At 41.4% G+C, this 25,214-nt stretch overlaps 1 protein-coding gene across 11 annotated transcripts in view; it reads right to left on the reverse strand.

Moving 5' to 3' along the window:
• The window catches only part of PLEKHA6 (pleckstrin homology domain containing A6), a 150,472-nt gene that overhangs the window by 51,027 nt on the left and 74,231 nt on the right, over positions 1-25,214 (reverse strand). For 2 of the 11 annotated variants that reach the window (XM_075264120.1, XM_075264115.1), the window contains exon 1: positions 3,755-4,068. The exons of 2 other annotated variants lie outside the window; for them this stretch is intronic. In XM_075264120.1, coding sequence (XP_075120221.1) covers positions 3,755-3,786 — 32 coding nt within the window. In that variant the 5' untranslated portion in view covers positions 3,787-4,068. Of the gene's footprint in view, positions 1-3,754; positions 4,070-25,214 lie in introns of those variants that run through there. 7 more of the 11 variants (XM_075264112.1, XM_075264109.1, XM_075264110.1 and 4 more) reach the window with 6 other exon arrangements.

Consider the following 25,214-nt stretch of genomic DNA (forward strand, 5'->3'; position numbering starts at 1 on the left):
GATAAATTAATAAACACATCTTATTTTATCAGGGAAATATAATTTTTAAAAGTAATCTTGCCCAACATAAAAATTTTCAACTTTGTAACAAAGGAAAAGGGGCAGCATGGTCAGTGTAGTTGGGGAAACGTCTGGAAAAAATAACACACAGCAAGGCCTAGTTCACATGGAGCAAGGGGGGCGTATTTTGGTCCTAATTTTCACGCGGGAAGCCACGTCAGAATAGGACCAAAATATGCCTGCCGCGACTGTCGCGGCTTCCTACAGTCGCGGCTTCCCACTCTGGAGTAGGCCCAAATGAATAGGTCTAGTCCAAAGCATGCTGCCGTGAGGTGGACCCTGCGGCTGAAGAAAGGGCAGCTCGCTTCTTTTTTCCGCTAACAAACCACTAGTGGGAAAAAAAAAGCACCAACTAAGTCTCAATGTATAAATAACACAAAAAAAAAAATCAGTTTTAAATCTAAATATAAATGTTAAACATAATGGTATCAGGAAAACACAAACACATAAAAACATTTAAAAACAACACATGTCAAACAACAAGCGTGGAGGTCGCATTGGAATGAGCAACTTCAGCAGGTGTATAATCTGCTGCAATCAAGAAGTCTCAATAGTGGTGTGGGGGATGAAAACAGCCACAATTAATATGGGTATAGAAAGGCCCTGTATTCTGTATATGTAAATATAAAGAGGCTCCTATCGCCCACAGTATCACAAAATCAGGGCACCTAATTGAAAAATGTTTGTGGCATTGCAAAAATCATATCGAAAATCACCAATGTGTAATTAGAGCATATAAGGTAACAGAATCAATGTGAAGTTACACACACACGCAAGTATTACACATGAGGCAGCCTACATAAGGCAAGGAATATAATGCATAAACATAGAACTTTGCTCACCAACTGCAACCTCCACTCTGAGCCCCAATGGCCGTTTTGCCCCTGCTTCTTCAGGGGGCTACCCAATAGCGGGAAAAAGGCTGCTAGCGGTCTACATAGACCTCTATTGTGAGCGGGCGGATTCTGGCGTAGATTCCGCGCCAAAATCTGCACTGTTGTCTCGTGTGAACGAGCCCCAAGAAGCTCTCAGGCTCTCCTCTGGAATCATTGTCCCTCCAAAAAACGCAAATAAAAGAAAACAAACAACAATGAAAAAAAATCCATGAAAAAGAATACAAACAAGATGCTCCAAATACAATTTACGCTAGGTGCACACTAGTGTTTGGGTTTCCATCCTTGGGGACCCCAAAGAAGGAAACCCTATCTGATTAAAAAGCTTTTAGACACGGAAACCCGCGGACCCCATAGACTATAATGGGGTCCATCAGGTTTCCACTGAAAACTTGAAGGACTTTTCCTTCCACAGATTTTAAGCGCAATGTAGGACAGAGTCTCGTACCTAGCGTTACAAGACTTGCATAGCTGGTACTCTAAGCATGGTGACACTACTTGTTTTTATTATCTTTATTCTATTTTTCTGATTTTATCCATTTGTTGTTTTTTTATTTGCCGTTGGTATTTAGAATTACATATGCATTGGTTTACTCTATGTATCAGTTAATATAATAAGATCTGTGGCGCTGTAATTTGCTACTTTATTTGATTCAACATATCATTCTGTGTATACTGAAACAAGTCAGTGCATTCTATGCCTCTCCCATTGGCCGATACTCCAGTCAGTGAACCACAGGTTTCTTCTAATTTACATATTAAAAGTTATTACTGATTTGGTTGCAAAGAGAGAAAAAACATTGAGGGTTAATGCACACGGAGTTTTTTGGAATTAGGATATGTTTTTTTCCTCCAGCACAGTGTATGGACATTGAAAAAAACGCTAGTGGTTTTTCCGCCTCCCATTGACTCCCATTGGCTTTTTCAGGCTGAATCCACCTGAAGAAAGGTCATGTCGCTTTTTTCCACTAACGGAAAAATCTGCTAGCAGAAAAAAAAAAGCTAGTGGAATACAAAGAGCTCTATGGTGAGGCTTTTTTGGAGGCGGATTCTGACGTCGATTCAGCTTTAAAAATCCTTGCCAAAAAACTCTGTGTGCATTGACCCTAATAGGCTAAGTTCACACAGAACGAATTCTGCGTCAAATTCCGGATTAAAATACCGCCTCCCAAAGAATTCAATGGGAGCTGGGCATTTCGTTTTTCCGCGAACGGATCTGTTCCACTCGAGCACGAAAGAAGCGACGTGCCCTTTCTTCCGCGGTGGAATCAGCCATGGGAGACCACGACGCGTCACTCCCTCCAGACTAGGCTCATTCATTTGGGCCTAATTCGGAGCGAAATTCCACGACTGGATGCCAATGCACTGCACTGGCATCCAGTCGCGGATAGCCATTTTTTGGTCCGGAATCTGAGGCGGCACCCCACCTCAAATTCCAGACCAAAATCCGCAGTGTGAACTTAGCCTAAGGCCCCACCTGGCAGAAAGGCAGGGTTTTGGCTGCTGCAGAAACGCAACAGAAAAAGACGCTGCATTTTATAGTACCAGCAAAGTGAATGAGATTTCATTAATCTCATCTGCTCATTGCGGGAATAAAAGAGCTACGGACTCATTAGTAGATTTCCTACATATGTAATAGGGGAAGAAAAAAACAGAGAAAAATGCAGCAAAAACTCAATGAAAAATGCTGCAGAAAAAAAGCAACATTTTGACTACGTTTTGCTGTGTTTCATAATGTGGGGCCTTAGCCATACACAGTAATATCAATGATGCTAACATAGGACATCATACGTAGCCTCTATCCCAGGGGTAGGGAACGTACGGCTCTCCAGCTGTTGCAAAACTACAACTCCCAGCATGCATACTGGCTCTGCAGTTCTTGGAACTCCCATGGAAGTGAATGGAGCATGATGGGAATTGTAGTTTCACAGCAGCTGGAGAGCCAAAGGTTCCCTATCCCTGCTCTATCCCAATCCATTCACTTCACAGTAATCTCTGAACTCTTCTAAGTAAATGGATTACATGCACATAATATTCAGGTTCATTAATATTCTAATGAGCAGGAATGTCACAAACAAAGACGTCACCTAAAATGAATCATTAATCCCAACGTTTATCACATATTTCAGTCATAATGAAGCTCATTTCTCAATCTTCTTATATAATATCTATATACATATACATTATATCTTTTAGAGCTGTCAAAATGATGGAGCTAGGGCTGATCCTTTTGCTCGCTCTATTATTGTAGCTGAAAGTCTATATATAATCTGCATATGTTAGCTAACAGGCTTGGTGACTTGTTTAATGAATACTCCAGCATCTGACATGTCATCACCTTTCTATGTCACTGGCCAGCAGTCTTGCACTAAGCAGTTGACTAAATACATCTAACAATAAGAATGATTTTCCATTTCCGTTGTTCATACTTCCTGACTTGCTTTGTTTCTGATCTATGAGTTGCTTCCACTTCAAAGCTGGGAATGAAAAGGGTGCATGTGGCTGATATGTCCTAAATGTTCTGCCAATGTCAACAATATGGTGGATGACAACGAGAATTCTGATAAACGTTATCTATCAAACTGCAGAAGGACAGGATTAAAAATACATTATTCCCAAGACTTCTTTACCAGTGAATTGAACTGGCTCTAGGTGACTAGTTATTGCCATACAATGCTAAGTACATGGTGTGCTGTATAAATCAGAAAAATAATAAAAAACTAAAATAAAAACCCAGCCAGCCAAGTATGTTGTGTATGTGCACAGTCAAGGAAAGGGTTAAAAGGGAAGCAGGTACGTACCTGTTCTTACCACTGACACGAAACTTAAGCATGGTGTAGTTGTTGTTGATGTGAAAGAGGCAGGTGATAGTAAGAAGGCACACGCTTGTGCCATGGACATAAGCGGACGTAGCGAGGGATAAATGGGAGGAGGGCAGGTCACTTGATGTAGGGGATAAGCAGATAATAGTTGAAAGGTGAAATAAGCTTTGGTTTTAAGCATCAGAGTGATACCAGGCTGCCAAGTGCCATGTTGCTTTGCAGTAAGTATTATTATGCAGCCTAGATACCAATGATGTAGAAGACTACAGGTTATGGATCAGATGCATTTCATCTCCAAAATATCTGGATGAAAATAACCTAGTTTGTCTTAAGTGTATAATGCATGTCACCAGCATGCTGCCATAAGAAATTCAACCCCGTATTCTAAACATATGGACACGAGTCTAGTTCTGAGTGAATTCCAATAGTTATCAATGTGATGAATCAAGCTAAATCTATGAGATATATGTGTTGTCCTCACCTTACCAGCAGGGGGTGGATTCCCATCACGTCTTGAGGCTTCTCTGACCTTAATCTTTTCATTACAGGGTTGTGTTAGGGTAACCTCAATTATCGTTTCCACCCTAACCCAGAATCATGTGCTAAAAACAAAAAATCCCTTAAACTAAGTCCTCGCTTATCATGGCTCAGATGCTTGGCATCAGCAGCTTTAATATGCAATGGCAGGGGAAATGTGTGAACATGCATGTCCTATATCATATATGATATATAGATTTCTGAATAGAAGAGTAACAGAAAGCTTCAAGTGTCCCGTCTATTTATGGTGCATTTTCTACAATCCAAGTTAGATCATATTCATAAGCAGGTAATCCAATAGGAATGTGGCAATACTAGTTTGGAATAAAGTGGAATATATAATGCATCAATGAAACATGACAAGCTGGCTATCTGTGACTAGTATTCTGTGTATATACTGTATTCTTCTGGGGCACAATGGGTTATAAGAAATCTGAGTAAATGGAAGTAGCTGTATTAGCTCCATATCTGATAGGTGTTTCTGTGGCTTTTAGAGAGACTCTCCTCGTACAAAGTCTCTTTTTTCTACCCTGTATCCCCCCTCCTCTTTTGTCCGGGTTGCACTCACATCAGGACCAGCCTAAGTGTATTTTTTGGAACAAGCAGCAGCAGATAAGGTGTTTCCCGGATTCCAGAGTCTGAGAGAAGAAACATCTGGAGTTAATAATAGCTCCAGGAATGTTCATCCCCCTCCAGACACACAATACATGAATCTATAGCCCCTCGATATCCATGGAAGGGGGCTTAGAGACTACTGAGATTTGGAGGTGGAGAAGAAATAGAACAGTGTAACTCTTTACCTCCCACAAAAATTGCAGCTCTATTCTGCTGTCATTTGAGAGACTGTATATAACCACAAATGTCATTATGTATCCGTCTATCATCCATCCCTCCCCAAAGAAGCAACAGGAGTCATTTACAAAAAGAAGTCCATCAATTACAACTGACTGACCTGAATCCAACATGTTAGACACTAGCACTACTAACAGCACAGACTGTTCCTGGTATCTGTAGTCATTCGGTATATTTTATCAGAAGGGAGAGAGGATATAGGGACTTATTAAACCATACACGCCCTGCTAAGATTTCTGGGTAAGGAATATGCAAATAAGACCTCACTGGTGGAAAAGAGGAACATTTTATGGAATTGCTAACAAAAGTGACTGTAAAAAAAACCTTTATGTTCTGCTCCATCAAACACTGAATCATGAAAGTAGTATAAAGTGTAATAAAGTTATGGTGTCCATACATATAATGTTAAGTTACCAGCTGCCAGATATCTTTAAAGGAAAAGCTGTGTAATCTGCAGTCAGCATGTTATAGAGCAGGAGCTGGGCGGATTCATATATTGTTTTGTGGGAAAAGATTCAGTACCACTTGTCATTGATCCATTGAAATGTTTGCTCTTTCTATGCTAAGAAGTCAAGGAGGCGGTGCTATCAGAGATTATGTCTAGTAATAGTGGGAGGTTGTCAGTCACTGGTAAGACCACCCCCGCAGAGACGTCAATAGATAAATGACACTTTATACTACATTTCTTCCCACAAACCTAAAGATCAGTCTGTTCTATAACACATTCCTACAGATTGAAAAGCATTTTACATGTTACAGGTTTCCATCCATCCAGACTTGATAATCAGATATCAATAAGCAGTTTCCTAGTGATCAATGGGCAGTTGTATTGTGGCCATGCTGATCTAGTCCAGTGTTACGGTACCTATGGTCTCTATCTGTCTATAAGTTCCTGGCCCATTGCAGCTCTGTCTTCTGCACAGACCTAATAACGTGACTGACCGTAGTAATGATAAAAGTGCCATTACAACTTAAGGGTGCTATTACACTTCTGCATTAGTGCATGCGTTACGCATTCACATTAGCACATTTAACCCTTGTAATGACACAGGTGTTGCATATTTCATCAGTGCTGGTGATTTTTGTGCATAAAATACAGCACCTGTATTAGCACCGTAACCGCAGTCAGGCGAATGGTCATTAGGCCAACATCTATACCTCCGGACCCTCACCCCATCTACACTTCTGGTTACTGTTTACCTACCACAAGGACAAAGGATTGGCCTGCTGAAATCCAGCTGCCCTATTCTCCCATCCCCAAAATTATAGCAAAAAATGGCAAACTCTTGTACGCATAAAGTAGTCATCTAGTCTAAATAAATCTGAACTATGCTCTTCTGTGTACAGGCACCCTTAGAGGCTTGGATTTGCATCATTTCCTGACAATGGAGGCAAAATGTCAAACAAATTCAGTGACCTGAGTTTTCACTCCAGTAACCAACATGAGAAGGGAGTATAGCAGGAAATGTACCACTACTCTTGGCATTACTAACTTATAGCATGAACCTTCAAGGCCCATCAGGACCTCAACGACTACAAGTGTTCTTCCCATGCTCCATCCAATACAATAACCTGACCTGATAAGTGATCAAGAATCATGCCAAAGGTTTAGGTGAGAGGATATGAGAAATTTGCTGGGAAATCTCTTTCACAAACAAAAGGGTTTGCCCTAATATCCAAACTTATCACCTGTCCAGTCTCTATACGGAATCTGGGTATGGCACTTGCCTATTTTAATCAGTATCATAGACTTTAAACAGAGTGGCAGCGTACATGTGTCTCTTCAGTCAAAGAGGGGACACTGGAACCCCTTCTTAGTTTTTTGCAATATAAAGTTTATTGATTTTCAAGGAAAAAAAAAAAAAGAGCAACAGAATATTACAAAAGTCAAAACAAGTACAAACAGTGTATCCCATTAGTCACAGGGTCAAGAACCCTGGTCAGAGGTTTCTGGGGAAGAGAGAAAGAAGAGAGGGAAGGGAAGAAAGAGACAGGTAATGAAAAAAGAAGAAAATAAGGAGAAAAAAAAACACACACAAACCCCAGGGGGAACATAAGGAGATCCAACAATAAATTCTCGGTATGGGTCTAGGGTTCTGCGTCGTCCAAACTTTCCAATGACAAGAGCAAAAAGTGTGTATGCTTGGCCAGGCACAAAGACACAAGATGGTCACAGAAAGGTAACAGAGCAGTAGTTACAAGAACCAGAGCGTCACAATTTAGGCCAACAAGGGGGCACCGTACACCAGACAACATGGGTGGAAAGTTAATTTGAAAGAGGTCTTTTGGATCAGGGATAAGGATAAGGACTCCCTCTAAACAGGCCAATAACCTGTTTGTGACCTGGCAATGGTCACAAACATCATGACAACTACTGCACATACTAGAACTTATTTGGAAACAGATTAATAATTATTTCTAGGAATAACAAATTTTCTTATCGATACATTGTTCATTTACCATGGACATGTGGCCTCAATGGAATCAATGTAAATATATGCTTTAAGTAAGTGGGTCTTTACTTAAGACAGCCATACAACAAGTCAAGTCTTCATTTGTTTTCTTTTAGCATTGTTTTAGTCAATAAAGTAAATAACAAAGGTATCTTGACAGAACACACATGTGGACAGCCTGCCAGACACATTCTGTTCTCCTGTATATGCCCTTATCTTATCACTAAGGTATAAACAGAACAGGGTCATGAGGTTAGACAAAGCGCATTTATTGCTAGGATTAAATGGGGACAGACAAACATAGATGTCCATGCAGACTCAAGGAATCCTCATCTGCCATGTGGTAGGAGGAAAGCAATGGAGCAGCTGTCGCTGGTGTACTACAGATAAACCTAGTAGTTCATGTCTACCTACACATTTTCACAACCAAAATAGTTTAATTGCCTTGGTAAATCTAATGGAAAAATCGAAACAACTCTGTAAATGATCTGAATGATACATTCCCTATTCTTTTGTTTCTACAGCTCCAATTTAGACTATGTATTTCCCTCCACCTCAAAATCTACCTGGAATAACACCTCCATACTCTCCCATTCATTTCAATACGAGTCGGGAGTTCATTTTTTTCCTCTAGCTGATTTTTCTTCTATCTTCAGGTCACTCCTACTATGCAAACCACATCGGAATGAATGGGAGAAAGCTTCAGACCCTCTTCTATGCTATGTATTTACTTTCTAACTCATATCTTTGCTGACAGACTCCCTTAGTGCTACATGTTGGTCATTTGTATGAGCCATACTACCATCAATCTAGTAGCCACATCATGACTGTCCAAAATCTAACATGTATGACCACCTTCAGGCTGTGTGCTTTTTCGCCTATACAGTGTCTGTATAGTATTGCATAGTAAATAGTACGAGAACAAACATTTTCCTTATAGTAAGTAGTAGTAAGAATTATTTTGGTAGTAATACACACATATGAGTACCAGTTAACTAAACATCACTGCTACAATTGCTAGTTATGTAATACTAAATATGTCATATTGTAGCAGAAGTAAACCAATTTGCCATTCAGAGTCCTAGGAGATAATGACAATAGTAACATGTTGGCTGGTGCTTGTGATACATTTGTAGAAATAACTATAAGTACACAACAATGACTGTATCAGATATCATTAATACGGTTGTATTTTTTACAGTTTACATAGGAAGATATCCTGATATTTGCCACAAATTTGGACATGTAATCTGTTTGAAACCCCTTCACCCCCAACATGTACAGGAGTGTTAAAAATTGCAGTCCAGCACCAACCTGATAAATCAATGTTTTAGGTGCAAGTGATATTTCTACATGGCAAATAATTTACTTGTAAGTGTAGTAGAGCCAACAATCAGCACGTGCAAGCTACATCATTGAATCATTAACCAGAAGGGACTTGTTGAAGATAATAGCAGCGAGGGGTTAAATTGGTGACGTCATTCATTCTGTGGAATAACAGGGTACAAATGTGGCCCTTATCAAAAATAGGAAGATGGCAAATGTTGTACATGTTGGTTATAGAGCATTTCCTTCTGCAAAAATGGCTTGTTCCAGACATTGTTTTGAGGAAAAACTTACTTTGATTAAAAAGCTGTTTGGTGGGGAAAAATATAGAGAGACATGCAGGAAATTATAGGCTGCATGGCTAAAATGATCTCAAATACCTTGAAGAGGCAACCAAAACCTGAAAGATGTGAAAGAAGGGATCGAAGAATAGTCAAAATGGCAAAGGTCAGACAGTTCAAAGAAGATGTCAGGTTACCAGAAGACGAAGACGAAGAAGTGAAGCTGGCAAAAACTCACCACAAAGTCCCATTGTGGAAAAAAAATATGTTCTGAATACGATAAAAATTGACAAGGAACACATTGTCTGTCCCAAAGAGAATGGTGCAAAATTTTGTGGATTGGGGAAAGTAAAATGATTCTTTTATGGTCTAGTGGCTGCCAACAGTATGTCAGACAACCCTGAGCATTGAATTCAAGACACAGTACACTGTTCGGACAATAAAACATGATATTGGGATGTTTCTCATACCATAGCTGAGGCCTATATATTGCATACGAGGGATCGTGGATCACTTGGAATATATGAAAATACTTGGGAGATCATACTACTAGAGATGAGCGAACACTAAAATGTTCGAGGTTCGAAATTCGATTCGAACAGCCGCTCACTGTTCGAGTGTTCGAATGGGTTTCGAACCCCATTATAGTCTATGGGGAACATAAACTCGTTAAGGGGGAAACCCAAATTCGTGTCTGGAGGGTCACCAAGTCCACTATGACACCCCAGGAAATGATACCAACACCCTGGAATGACACTGGGACAGCAGGGGAAGCATGTCTGGGGGCATAAAAGTCACTTTATTTCATGGAAATCCCTGTCAGTTTGCGATTTTCGCAAGCTAACTTTTCCCCATAGAAATGCATTGGCCAGTGCTGATTGGCCAGAGTACGGAACTCGACCAATCAGCGCTGGCTCTGCTGGAGGAGGCGGAGTCTAGGATCGCTCCACACCAGTCTCCATTCAGGTCCGACCTTAGACTCCGCCTCCTCCGGCAGAGCCAGCGCTGATTGGCCGAAGGCTGGCCAATGCATTCCTATGCGAATGCAGAGACTTAGCAGTGCTGAGTCAGTTTTGCTCAACTACACATCTGATGCACACTCGGCACTGCTACATCAGATGTAGCAATCTGATGTAGCAGAGCCGAGGGTGCACTAGAACCCCTGTGCAAACTCAGTTCACGCTAATAGAATGCATAGGCCAGCGCTGATTGGCCAATGCATTCTATTAGCCCGATGAAGTAGAGCTGAATGTGTGTGCTAAGCACACACATTCAGCACTGCTTCATCACGCCAATACAATGCATTAGCCAGTGCTGATTGGCCAGAGTACGGAATTCGGCCAATCAGCGCTGGCTCTGCTGGAGGAGGCGGAGTCTAAGGTCGGACCTGAATGGAGACTGGTGTGGAGCGATCTTAGACTCCGCCTCCTCCAGCAGAGCCAGCGCTGATTGGCCGAATTCCGTACTCTGGCCAATCAGCGCTGGCCAATGCATTCTATTAGCCCGATGAAGTAGAGCTGAATGTGTGTGTAATGGGGAGCAGGTGATGATATACGCAGTAACTGCACAGAGCCACGGAATAACAATATATAACAGTTTAATAAAGAAAGGAGGGGAAGGGAATGGGAACGGGAGAGAAGGTAAGAAATAAGTATACAGTAGCTAAGCAAAACATATAACTTCAATATGACAGTGCGCACAACAAATAGTGGTAGTTACCCCTCTAGTGTCTTTAGTTAGAACCTGTATGCATTGGCTAGGAGAGGCCTCTCTTAAAGTAAGTCAGTAACAAGGTGCACCTTATTAATCTTCCAGGCAGGGGCCTGCTTTATCTTCCAGGCAGGGCCTGCTTTGTCTTCCAGCACACAAAGCTGCTTTAATGCTTGACCGAGCTGTATGGCCCCTCACTCTACTCACACTCCAACATACCTCTGTTTACAAGCTCACACAAGGCAGGAATAGTGAAGTCTCTCAGGGTCCTTGTTCAGCAAAGGAAAGTCCTTAATGGGCAAAGCAGCCTGCAGCAGGTCCTCTTAGCACGACATGTGTCCCCCTTCTGCCTGCAGCTTCCTGTATGCACACGCTTTTCCTCTCTGGAACATACCATCTTTCTCTGAGCTGTAGGGGGGGTTCTTTTGTGAATAGATTTGCCCTGCAATTTAGTCTTTCAGCAGTAGATGGCAGCAGAAGATCAGACAAATGACACAATTATTCCATAAGCCCCTTACATGTGTGCTAAGCACACACATTCAGCACTGCTTCATCACGCCAATACAATGCATTAGCCAGTGCTGATTGGCCAGAGTACGGAATTCGGCCAATCAGCGCTGGCTCTGCTGGAGGAGGCGGAGTCTAAGGTCGGACCTGAATGGAGACTGGTGTGGAGCGATCTTAGACTCCGCCTCCTCCAGCAGAGCCAGCGCTGATTGGCCGAATTCCGTACTCTGGCCAATCAGCGCTGGCCAATGCATTCTATTAGCCCGATGAAGTAGAGCTGAATGTGTGTGCTTAGCACACACATTCAGCTCTACTTCATCGGGCTAATAGAATGCATTGGCCAATCAGCGCTGGCCAATGCATTCTATTAGCTTGATGAAGCAGAGTGTGCACAAGGGTTCAAGCGCACCCTCGGCTCTGATGTAGCAGAGCCGAGGGTGCACAAGGGTTCAAGTGCACCCTCGGCTCTCCTACATCAGAGCCGAGGGTGCGCTTGAACCCTTGTGCAGCCTCGGCTCTGCTACATCAGAGCCGAGGGTGCGCTTGAACCCTTGTGCACACTCTGCTTCATCAAGCTAATAGAATGCATTGGCCAGCACTGATTGGCCAGAGTACGGAATTCGGCCAATCAGCGCTGGCCAATGCATCCCTATGGGAAAAAGTTTATATCACAAAAATCACAATTACACACCCGATAGAGCCCCAAAAAGTTATTTTTAATAACATTCCCCCCTAAATAAAGGTTATCCCTAGCTATCCCTGACTGTACAGCTATCCCTGTCTCATAGTCACAAAGTTCACATTCTCATATGACCCGGATTTGAAATCCACTATTCGTCTAAAATGGAGGTCACCTGATTTCGGCAGCCAATGACTTTTTCCAATTTTTTTCAATGCCCCCGGTGTCGTAGTTCCTGTCCCACCTCCCCTGCGCTGTTATTGGTGCAAAAAAGGCGCCAGGGAAGGTAGGAGGGGAATCGAATTTTGGCGCACTTTACCACGCGGTGTTCGATTCGATTCGAACATGGCGAACACCCTGATATCCGATCGAACATGTGTTCGATAGAACACTGTTCGCTCATCTCTACATACTACCCTATGCCAAAGAAGAAATGCCCTTGAAATAGGTGTTTCCACATGACACACCAGTAACGGAACAACATCTTGGTCGCAGGCAAACAGCATTGAAGTAATTGGAGTGTCCTGTCCGATAGGAGGAAAAACACAAAATACAGAACTGTGAAATGTAGTCCAATCTTCTCCTCATTCTTATTCCAGGTATAATTCTTCCCTCGCAGCTATGATTTCCCTTATCACATCCTTCAGCATTGCACAGTTTTCTGGCGATAAGTCCTATCCCCTTTACCATTTGAACTTCTGGTTTTAGTAGAGAAGAGGTGACGCTGCTGATATACTGTATGGATACTAGCCAGATGCAATCCAAAGATGGAGACAACTGGTAAAAAAGGGGAATTTTTATAAATGTATAGAAAGTTTTCTCTCATAAAAATAAAAAAATCAGGTGTGCTGAAAACCAACACTCCCATCCTTCTTATCCCAACATCTGCTATCCTGAAAGTGTTAGGAACCCACATACATAACAGGCCCGCTTCACATCTGTGTTTGGGTTTCCGTTTGGGGACCCCAATGAACAGAAAACTATCTGCATAAAAAAGCGGTTACCTAAGGAAATCCGTGGGCCCCATAGACTATAATGGATTCTGTGTGGTTTCCGCACGAAAAATGCAGAAAGTAAGTGCTGCTTGCAGGACTTTTCTCTCCGTATATTTCATGCGGTTAGGGGAATGGAGTGGTCCAAACAAAGATGTGAACTTAGATGTTCAGCCAGTCCTGCTAAACTTGGTGTGTTCATATAATATGTATGGCCATCTGTAGCCTTAAACTAGCCACAGATATTAGATACATGATGGCCAAACTCACTTACTTTGATAGGACCCACCAGTAATCTACTGTGTATTAAGTCTTCCTACTCTCCTCTGGCAGCAGATGCAAGGACGGAGAATGGTCAAGTTGTTGGATTTCACCATGCCCAATCCTTTTGTTTTTCTTGAGTTATGCCTCAGCCATTGGCTTAATTCCCCTCTCTCCATACAGAATACATGCATGCATGTGTAGGAGGAGAAGGTTATGAGATAAGAATATGGCCACCCTTAGACATGAATTAAGGAAAGAACAACATATAAGATAAGTAAAGAATTTGAAAAGTTATTTCACTATTCACGTGAATATTATCTGTGGAATGTTGTAAATTGCCTTTGCCCGCCATTGATGACAGACCACGTGTGGATGAGGCAAGCACAAACAAGCACATTGTCACCTCTCACTTGTATGTTCTCTGTCCTATCTCTTCTTATAAGTGTTATAATTACTATATTATTAAAGGGATTTCCTGTTCAGTAATACAAATACATTCAATTGTCTATCACCTAAAGTAATAAAAGCAGCTGCTTACCTAAAAGCATTTTTACCATGAGTGTATCAGGATGAGCACATTTATGCAGCACTACTATGTAATAATTGTTTCATTTGCATTGAGAAAAGGTCCTAGGAATTATGAGCAGAACACAGGGAATGGAGGAATACTTTGCATGATTGTTCTAGCAATGCTCCCTATGCTTTGTTTCTGCAGCAGAGGTGGAGGGGGAGAGTGGCCGGGCAGGGTGTGGTTGGAATTTGGCTGGATGAAAAAAGATTCAGAAATAAAACATCTGTCTCCAGCTGTGTAAATTACAGAACTTTTCTGGGGCTTGGGTCATTATCAGACTTCACATACTGACTTCTATAGAACATTTTATTGCAATATGATTAACATGTAAAAATGACAATTTTGAGCCCCCTGCGGGCGACTTCAGGCTGAGATGTTTGCCTGCCGCCATGTAACACGGAAAGTTGTTATATTTGCTACTGTCTCAGGGTGATTTTACTTCTTTATTTGTTTTTATTTTTAGTAGTAGACACTGTAAAGCCAGTTCCAATGAAAATAAGAGGAGCCTGTGACTCCTTAAAGGAACACTAAGCAATAAAAGCAGTCTGGCTGACTTTGTTAGAAAGACATCTGTCAGTCAAGGGCTGTGTAGGGTGTATACTTACCTTAAATTCAGAATTCTGCTGGCTCCCCTAATTAGAACAGCGCAACCCAAAAGATTAACAGACAATTCCAAAAGCTACCTAAGATCTGAAAGATCAAATTTTCAAGCACCTAATTCCAATCTGTGTCATGTGGGAGGGGCATAAGAGCTAAATTGAAAGCAAAGTCATTAAACCTCAAAGATCAGACCAAGTGTTGTGGGACGATTGTGCAATGCCTTATGTTATTGCCACTTGTCGAATCCTTGAACAGAGAGAACCTGGTTTATCACTCCGGCAGATCACTATGCATCGAGCACTGTTTAATGTTGCAGAGGTTCTTGTGGTAAGAAAAACAACAAACCAGAATGACACCAAGAGGTGTGCAGAGACGCAGATGGCTCAGCTGGATTGGAAGAATGAAACGTGGTGACCCAATCTGTACTGCAAGTATATCCCAAGTACTATTACTTCAGACCCTAGACTATAATGAGGAGGTGAGTTAAAATAACATTGTTACTCACAAGACCGAAACGGTTATTCTACTATTATAATCCGGGGTCTCTTCAGAAAAGTAGTGTAAAATAACAATGTCACTGTTCAGGACTCCTGAATGACGTCAGAGACCGCTGAGGCCCAATCACAGAACGTGATATCCCATGTAACTGCTGAGGCCTCAGCGGTCTCTGACGTCATTCTGAAGGCATGAAGACAGCATTAGAGACCAGGAGAGGTGAGTAACTATGTTGTTAGTTATGTGTAATCACCTCCTCTGGGCCTCTGCTCGTTATATTTTGGGGTCCATTATAACAATAGTTAGTGTGTGGCAAACCCCATAAATTTCAAGCTCGGCTAAACCCAATTTTTTTTAAAAAAATTATGTATTATTTATTTATATCACAAAGAAGGCATATTATGATAAAAGTTAACGCCTATATAAATAACACCACAAAACACCCTGCATTGCATCCACTATTGACTATAGAGGATGTCAGGGCTTATCTACTCCCCCTCCCGCACAGAGCATGTCTAGAAATATCTGCCTATGACGATGAGTGTTATAAAGCATGTTACTAAAACAGAGCAGAGAAGCTCCAGCAAAATGGCAGCCTCCATAATCATATACAGAAAATAGAATAAAAAAATCTGCAATCAGAAAATAAAAGCATAAGATATATATTTCACTATTTCGTTTTAATATACAAATAAAGAAATGGCGATACATTCTTTTTAATTGGCAGATCAATTTTTTTAAAATTTTTCCATTGGTCAAACGTCTATATACACTTATTAAAGTCAATGGGACCACATACTGAGCCTGAAGAACATAGTCACTATATGGACATGAATAACAGGAATGTGAATAATTTCACATTATATAAGATATCCATGTGTCACCAAGGCAGGTCTAATTGCTGGAAACACTGCTGACTGTTACTAGTTTTGCTAGTTACTAAATGGCTAGTAATGAGAAATAGCCTATAACCAATCAGTGGCTCTGGCGTATTGTTGGGTTAAGCAGACATTGTGTGGCAGCACTCACACTATTGTCAGGCTACGGTGCCACAGCAGACATTGTGTGGTAACACTCACACTATTGTTGGAATATGGTGCCCCAGAAAACATTGTGTGGCAGCACTCAACACTATTGTTGGAATACGGTGCCCCAGCAGACATTGTGTGGCAGCACTCACACTATTGTCGGGTTACGGTACCGCAGCAGATATTGTGTGGCAGCACTCACACTATTGTTGGAATACGGTGCCCCAGCAAACATTGTGTGGCAGTACTCACACTATTGTTGGAATACGGTGCCCCAGCAGACATTGTGTGGCAGCACTCACACTATTGTCGGGTTACGGTACCGCAGCAGATATTGTGTGGCAGCACTCACACTATTGTTGGAATACGGTGCCCCAGCAGACATTGTGTGGCAGCACTCACACTATTGTCAGGTTACAGTACCGCAGCAGATATTGTGTGGCAGCACTCACACTATTGTCAGGCTACGGTGCCGCAGCAGACATTGTGTGGCAGCACTCAACACTATTGTTGGACTACGGTGCCGCAGCAGACATTGTGTGGCAGCACTCACACTTAAGTAAATTGCATTTTAAAAGCAAATAAGCAGTGATTAACTGGATAATTTCAAAACATTTTGCAGTCTAAGGTACTTGGGTAAATTTTAGTACATATTTCCTTTGTTCCTCATTTCTTTATTATTATTATATGCATTATTAATAAAACGTCTACATATTCTGTAATGCACAATTACTTACATAAATTTAGCACCATTTTGGTCTAAATAGAAGAGCGCTCATTGACTTATTATGTCCTAGTTGAGAACCAATTGTTTTCCACCTCATAACTAAAGGAGATTGCTTTCTTGTGGAAATCATCTTCATTAAGTGCCAGTAAATTACTTCCATAACTCATGTGTGCCAATGGTGAGTTTGTTATCCAAGTGACAACAATTGCTTCTTTTCATTAGTTTGAACTGCTCTTATCTCTTAGCCTACAGTTTTATAATGATGTGATAATAGTGCCATGGACATTAGTAACAATAGGTTATGACTGCTGAGGAACAGGGGGGTGGGGTTGGTTGGGGGCTGATGGTGGGGACAGACAGTGGGGGAAACTAGTGTCATCTCTTATTTCATAGGCCTGGTTCACATCTCCGTTTGGGCCTTTCCGTTCCCCTCTCTTCATGAATAAGCAGCACTTTTCTCTCTGTCTTTTACGTGCGGACAGCACACGGACCCCATTATAGTCTATGGGGTCCGCAGGTTTCTTCAGGTAACCACTTTTCTATGCAGATTAGGTCTCCGTTCAGGGAGGGGGGGGGGGTTCCCCATACGGACCAACAAACAGAAACCCATGCGCAGATGTGAAGCGGGCTATAGACTGTTGAAGAGAGAATTTATCAACAAGATTCCAAGTCCAGTTTAGTTCCCCAATATCACGTTGGACAAAGGTTGGGCAGCTCCCAAATACCTACCGTCAATTCCAGAACTTACAAAGTGATTATACACATCGGTCATAATGAGTGAACCCCTATTCCAAACATTTTACACCTGCATAGTACTACAGTAAGTGGAAGGAAAACCACATTATTGGGAATGGAAGGACTGGCAGGACTTTACAATGCTCGCATGGGAGCATTAAAAATGAACTCTCATACTAGTCCTGACAATACATTATTGGGGTGTCCACCACTCAAAAATCCAATAGACATGAAATTGTTATGGATTCTGCTGACTAAGATCTCATAGACAATCATTTTTATCTATGACAACATCAACTGTGACATCATCACTCTGGAACTGTAAAGAAGAAATCAGTCTATATCCCTCATATTATCAATAATGACTTCCTTACTATAATAAGTTCATACATATCATCATCATTACTACAATAAAGGGTAGCAGCGGGGGTCCTTCCATCCCTTTAGCCTCAGCCATGGACAGCTAGGAAGACAGGCACTCACATTAGCAAGCATGGGAATGTCCAACAAATATGAGAAAAGAAGTATTGGGCAGGCTGAATCTCTGAGGCTCTTTGACCAAATGTTGTGGGTTCACAGCAACAGCTTCCAAATGCAAATGCGACACCTGAAAACAACTCCTGATCTTTTACCTGCCTAATTGATGCTGAATTAATGAATGAATCGCCCATGTAGTCCATTAAATAGTGTTTGAGCTAACTGTTCAACTACTTTTGGTCCCTTGAAAAGGGCAGCTACATATTACAGAGCTGTAGTTCCTAAACCCTTCCGTCTATTAGAATGTGAATATCCTCAAATTAAAGCCGAGACTCTGTCTTTTAAATGCAAAGAAGAAAAATTTGTCTCAGCCCGTATTACAAAAATGATAAATGTCTCTTACTGTTAATGCAGGAGTAGTAGGTGCTTGTAGTCATCCGGATGCCCGGGACGTCATGTCCGGCACAGACACAATAGAAGCAACAAATTGAAGTAGTCTCAGCACGCCGGATGATACGTTTTCTTAAAAAAATTTCCAAATTTTATTGTGGAGACATGCTCCAAGTTAAAAATATATATATATTGTTCTTGTAAAAGCAGTTGATGGATATGTCCTTGTGCAGACGGGACAGAAGGACGAATAAGCCTACGCGTTTCGAGGATATGACCCCTTAGTCATGGCTAGCCATGACTAGCCATGACTAAGGGGTCATATCCCCGAAATGACTAGCCATGACTAAGGGGTCATATCCCCGAAACGCGTAGGCTTATTCGTCCTTCTGTCCCGTCTGCACAAGGACATATCCATCAACTGCTTTTCCAAGAACAATATATATATATTTTTAACTTGGAGCATGTCTCCACAATAAAATTTGGAAATTTTTTTAAGAAAACGTATCATCCGGCGTGCTGAGACTACTTCAATTTGTTACTCTGTCTTTTAAGCCCATATTGACTATATATAACTATATCTTGAATATGTTTAGGTAGACAGCTAAAACGCCAAAATTTGTGTCTAAATATTTCTGGACTTAACTGTATATTTGAGTTTCATCAAGCTGTAGTCAGCATCCATCTATGACTGACTACCTTTGCTAATCCTCTGTTATTCCTCCTTAAAATGTATGAATAATAAGACAACTGGTAGTTACAAGAAGGGAGTGTCCAGTATAGAGAGATGGTAACACGGGGACACATGTGGAATGGTAACATCCAGTTAAAGGATTGTCTAGGAATTTTAGAAGTGATGGAGGAGGCCAGGGAAGGTGAAACATAAAATAGTGGTGGGGACAGGCGAGTATTTATGTTTCACCTTCCCCGGCCTCCTCCCTGACTTCTGAAATTCCTGGAAACCCCTTTAATGAAAGTATTTTCAAGCATTGGTATTTCACTGAGAATACAAGTATTCAACCCATAATAGTAGAGATGTTGGGTATTTAAATATGGCCGCCGTGTATTGTACAGCAGAGAACTGGCAGCAATGTTGGCACTGATATTGGGCGTTATCCCCCTCCCACGTTGGTCAAAGGTGACGCAGGTAACATTTTCCCAGTGGCCAGGTTCCCAGGCTTGCTTGGCATTAGATTCTATTACAAGCTCCTCTATGCAGCCTGTAATAGAAGTGCTACATTTTTGCAATGCATTGTAATAGTGCTCAGACCTCCTGGGGTTCAAAACTCCCTAGTTGGTCTAAAGAGGACAATAAAAAAATTAAAAAGATATTTTAAAACAATACAAAAATTTTTTAAAAATTGTGAATGCCTATTCTACAATATATAAAAATATTTTTGCCATACAGCAAACTGTGTTGCAGGGGAATGGAAATCAAAATGGCCAAACCGCCATTTTTTTTGCTATTTCGCCTCATAAAAATTTGAATAAAAAGCAATCAAAACAATGGCCACCCCCCAAAATGTTATAACTAAAAAGTACCTCTGGCCCAGAAAAAAAAAAACCCTCTTTTTAAAGGGGTAAAAATTATATTTAGCATCCCCGAAATTGCACCGACCCATAGAATGCAGATGACATGTCATTTTCACTGCACAGTGAACGCCATAAAAACAATGCTTGTAAGAAACTCACGTTTTCTCTCCAATTCCACCCCAGTCCAAATGTTTTCCACGTTCCCCATGCATTGTACTGAATATTAAATGGTACCATTTCGAACTACATTTTGTCCCACCAAAAAACCTATGGCTTTTGGAAAGCTGGGATTTAAAAAAATGAAAATGAAAAAATGCCTGTGGCAGGAAGGGGTTAATAAAACAGACGTGTCAAGAAAGGTGAGAGGTCCTCTTTAATGTGGTCTACGGTATAGGCAGGTGTAGGTATCAGGGATTCATTAAAAAAAAAAAAAAAAAAACAAGTAGTGTTTAACTCGGAGATATCCAATAAGTGTGCATCACACTTACTGTACAGTATGTTACACTATACTGGAGTACAAGTAAGTGAGTGCAACAGATACCTGTGTTTTTTGTCAGTGTGTCAAGGTATCTATGTATCATGTTACATCCCACAACAACGTCCCATTCCTGACATACCAAAGGGATGCCGAAGGCTGCAGGTCCTGGGCCAAACACATTGAATGCTTTTGTAAAACTCCCAACTCTGCTCATGACAAAAAGACAACGGAAGGAAAACATCTCATATTTACTATGCGATAAAAAACCACTGCAACATATACAAAAATGTAACAACATCAACATATCCAGGGTAAATGTTTCTGCATAGCCTGTAGTACAGTGGTGCAAACAGAAGCCAGTACAGAGCAGGCACCAGAGCCAGCAGCAGCTGTACACAGCCCTATCACAGGCTCCATTCTCTTCTGCAAGGACCAGGGACCTTGGAACAATGTTTGCAGAGGAAAACAAACAGGCACTGTTTACTGTCCTATTAACCCTTTCAGCCACAGCGCTACCACCACCTGCTTTACATACTACAAAGATCTCTATTAGGTCTGGTAAAAGTATGCCATTGCACTTAGATTGTAGGAGACTGTAATGTGTGATAGTCCAATACAGCAAAAAAAAGGGTCATTGGAAAAAAATTCAAAATAGGGTGGAATTAGAGAAAAACTGTTAGCTCGGGCCGCAAGTGGCGGAAACAGTCCCTTCTAGCGAATCCTATCCACACACACAGTGGAAATTTCCAAAACTTGCATGGAAATCGCCGGCGATTTCCTTATAGATTCAATAGAAGCAGCAAGTCCGCAGAGGAAAACTACATTGTTTATTATGTTTGTTTGGAGAGAGCTGGTACTAGTAAGGTAGACATATGGAGAAGCTGGACAGCTCGCCTGAACTTCGGCACTTCGAATACGCTGCTTGTTGGCACTGTGCACCTCACTACAACATGTAACAGGCATCTTATGCAAGTTTTATCCACCCCCACATGGATTATAGGTGCGTATGTGGTTGCTTTATCAGTATTCTCCACCTGCACTGTTTTCCCTATATAATACATCGTCCTATCTGTACCCTGCACAGAACAATTGCTTACCGGCCTTTCTTCCCAGTAATATGATTTTATATGATGCCCTTTTCCAATGAAGCGTTCTAGGGTTTATATTTGCACTGAAAACCCGTCTTACAGCTGTAAATGTCAGGCAAAATACCACATATAAATGGCCACTCCATATGACAGAAACTCAACACTTCCCTAACAATCACTAGGGTCTGTCTGGCGCCATTGATCACCACTCTGTCAAGGATTCTAGTACGGAGGATCAATAACAATAACCTATGCAGATGTGAACAGAGCCATAAATGAATCCAGAGAGACAGAACTGGAAGATAACTAGACTGGCCATCCCTTTGGACACATATCTGAAACAGGGGTGCATTCATATGAGTGCATAAGACCCCGAAACGCGTCATTCCAGTCCTTTCAAATAAAATTGTGTGGCACCAAGCCTTGTGGTGTTCGTGGCATTCCTAACCATACAGAGGAGCACACATCCTGGCACCTTGTTGGAGCAAGTTTCAGCTCCATATAAACAACCAGACAGACACATTTCTGTTTCCACAGAAATTTTTCATCTCAGAACAATGTGTAGAAATATCTGCAGCATTTTGTATTCAAACAGGCCCTATTCACATCTGCATTCGGGTTTCTATTCAGAAAGTCCGCTTGGGGACCCCCCGAACGGAAAATCTATCCGCATAAAAAAGTGGATACCTAAGGAAACCCATGGACCCCATAGACGCAGGTGTGAATAGGGCCTCATCCACACATACTACGGAAAAGCTCTGTGGCGTAAACTGACTGTGGTGGATTAGAAATGATCACTGTGGATTTTCAGCACAGATCATAATGCATTCAAAGCTTTGCAAAGCAAGAGGTGAAATCTGCTGCAAAGCTGTAACAATTACGCTACGAATTCCGCAGAAAAATTCACCATTTGGGAGTATTTTTCCTGCTGAGGATTCTGAAAAATGTAAACATACTGTTAGGCTTGGTTCACATGTAAATTACGTGTGGCTTATTTTGGCACCGGAAAAAAATGCTTCCTAATTAGGAAGCGTTTTTTGGACCTTGCCCCGCTTTTTTGTGGAGCTTTTTTTTAAAAAAAAAAAAAATCGCTTCCAAAAGGTTCCAGGCGGTTTTTCCATCCTTAAAGAGAACAGGCTGCAAAAAACGCGTCGTGGTTTTTTTTTTGCAAAAACAAACGCGCGGTAGAAAAACGCGCGGTAGAAAAACGCGCGTTTTGCGCTTCCCATTCACTTCTATTGCTTTCTTCAGGAGGAAAACACCTGAAGAAAGGTCAGGTCGCTTCTATATAGACTAACATTGTATGGAGGAGGATTATGACGTGGATTCCGCTGTCAAAATCCTCCTCCATGTCCCCGTGTGAACTAGCCCTAACATTGTATGGAGGAGGATTATGACGTGGATTCCACTGTCAAAATCCTCTTCCATCTCACCGTGTGAACTAGCCCTTAGACTAAGGCCCCACGTTGCGGAAATGCAGGTTTTTTTGTTGAAGATTTTGCTGCATTTTTTTGAGAATGGCTACAAAAAGAATGGGAAATATAATGGAAGTTCTTGTATTTCCACTCCTGGCTCAAAAAACAGCAGCAAATTCTGCAACAAAAACGTTTTCGCCACGTGAGGCCTCAGCCTAAAGCAGTACTAGCTTATCTTTTTTGGCAAAAACAGTGAAAGAAGAGAAGAGCAACTCTGACACCTGGTCTATCTGATGTCGGGTCCGAGAGGTTTAACACTTTGTATCGATCATTGGTTCTATCTGTTTACATGTCACACAATCTGTGATCTGGTAAGTCAAGAAAGATCAACCAAAGCACAACGAACATTGTTGTGGCTGTGGATTTTCACCCCTGATCAAGTTTAGATGGATTTCCAGCCATAGACTAAATAGAAATAAGGCTAAATTCACATTTATGCTACTTTTTCTGTTTTCCATTGCAATATAGGAACAGAAAAACTAATTAAAAAATTACACTCATGAGCTGTCATATGAGGTGCCTGGTCCTATTGACTGTAATGGGGTACATAAAGTTTTTATTATGGTGTCGCTAATTTTGTTACACTATTTTGTCCATGATTTGTTATGGAGACACAAATAAATAAATAAAGACACAAAATGTTCCCATTCACTGACAGTAAGCAGAGATCTTGCACATGATGGAATGTATATTAGTACTATAAGCCTGAAGCAAATGATGGTTGATGTGGAAGCTGGTTTCCTATTTGGCAGGTTCTTACACTGGCATATTCCAGCCTGAAAGAGCACCAGTCAGCACTGGCAACAAGTGTAAGCTATAAGCAATTATTAACACAATTTGTATATTGTTGGCAGAAGATCCCCCGTACACATGAGCTGATCGTACTAGTCCTGCACATGTATGCAGGGGCAATGATCAGGAACAAACATTCTGGAATATTCCTTTTAATTCATTAATAAAATTCATCAGAGTTGGATGCCCTGCCGCGAGAACAATTGAAAGCAGCCAAAAAAATTGTCATAAAATGGGCATCAAAGTGGGCACAGGTATTTTCAATGAGTTAAATGGCTTTGGGCTATTATCTTACACATGTCAACAGATAAGGATGCTCAGCCTGGCCCAAAGTGGTTCTGGGCATAAAAGCTGGCATAGATGTGAGCAGATGGAAACTTTTTACTGTAATGAGTGGGCGTCTGTCATTTACAAGGGGTTAAATTATTTTGATGTAGTGTTATCAGTTTGACTACACAAAGATAGAGATCCAAATTATTAACGTCCAGGTTCTGGGCAAAGGGTTAAATGGCTTTGATCCAATGATGTTGGGTTCAGTCTAGGCATCAACCTGTAGCAGTGTTGGCAGTATGAGAAGTCACCCGAACATATTTAACCCTTTGACATACAAGGGTAATACACTAATAATAAAAAAGGGCAATAGGCCCATACTTATTCAAGGAACCACTATGGGCCACTATCTATGTTATCAACTTGATCTATGTTATCAGTGGCTTAAAATGTATTAACCCTTTGAAAACACCACTTAAAAGCACTAAAACATGGTCACTTGCACACTTTCACACCATTCACTTTCGGCTGATCTGGAGTTGGCCGTATTTGATGCGTGGCATCTACATCTGTGCGTTGGCAATGTGAGATCCTGGTCTAATGTCTTCCAACTAAGAGTACATTTTACCTACTGAAATCCTTAAATAGTAGGCTAGTAGGCATCCTAGTTTTGTGCCCACAATCACTTAGTGCCAGCCTGAATTTCATGTGGGGTCGCACCCTCTTTGTGTGTTGGCTGTGTGATATCAGTTATCCAAGGTCACTTAACCCTTCGAAAGCACCTGCTATTCCGTCACACAATTCCAGCTTCTATAATGAGAACCACAGAATACAAATGACTAGTCCCCCACCTGTGAGCCTGAATATGACAGAGGTGGCCCAAAGTTCTTTAACCCTTTTCATTGATGCACATTTTTGGCAATCATTTCTGTTTCCTGGCTGCGTTCACCTGTCTCTACCTCGGGGCATCCTACTTGAATGCGATGTGTTGCTGAGGATACGTTTTTCTATATTAGGCTACGTTCACATTAGATACTTTCTTAGGAGCTTCCTTCATAGAGTCCATAAAAAATCAGGAACAAAATGACTTACACACAGGACTATTTCATCTGCCCAAATGATGGACACCATAAGAGATCCCCAATGAACCCCATTACAGTCAGCAGGGACCAGTGGGAT

The sequence above is a fragment of the Leptodactylus fuscus genome, chromosome 2, assembly GCF_031893055.1.
Source record: "Leptodactylus fuscus isolate aLepFus1 chromosome 2, aLepFus1.hap2, whole genome shotgun sequence".
NCBI classification, from domain to species: Eukaryota; Metazoa; Chordata; class Amphibia; order Anura; family Leptodactylidae; genus Leptodactylus; species Leptodactylus fuscus.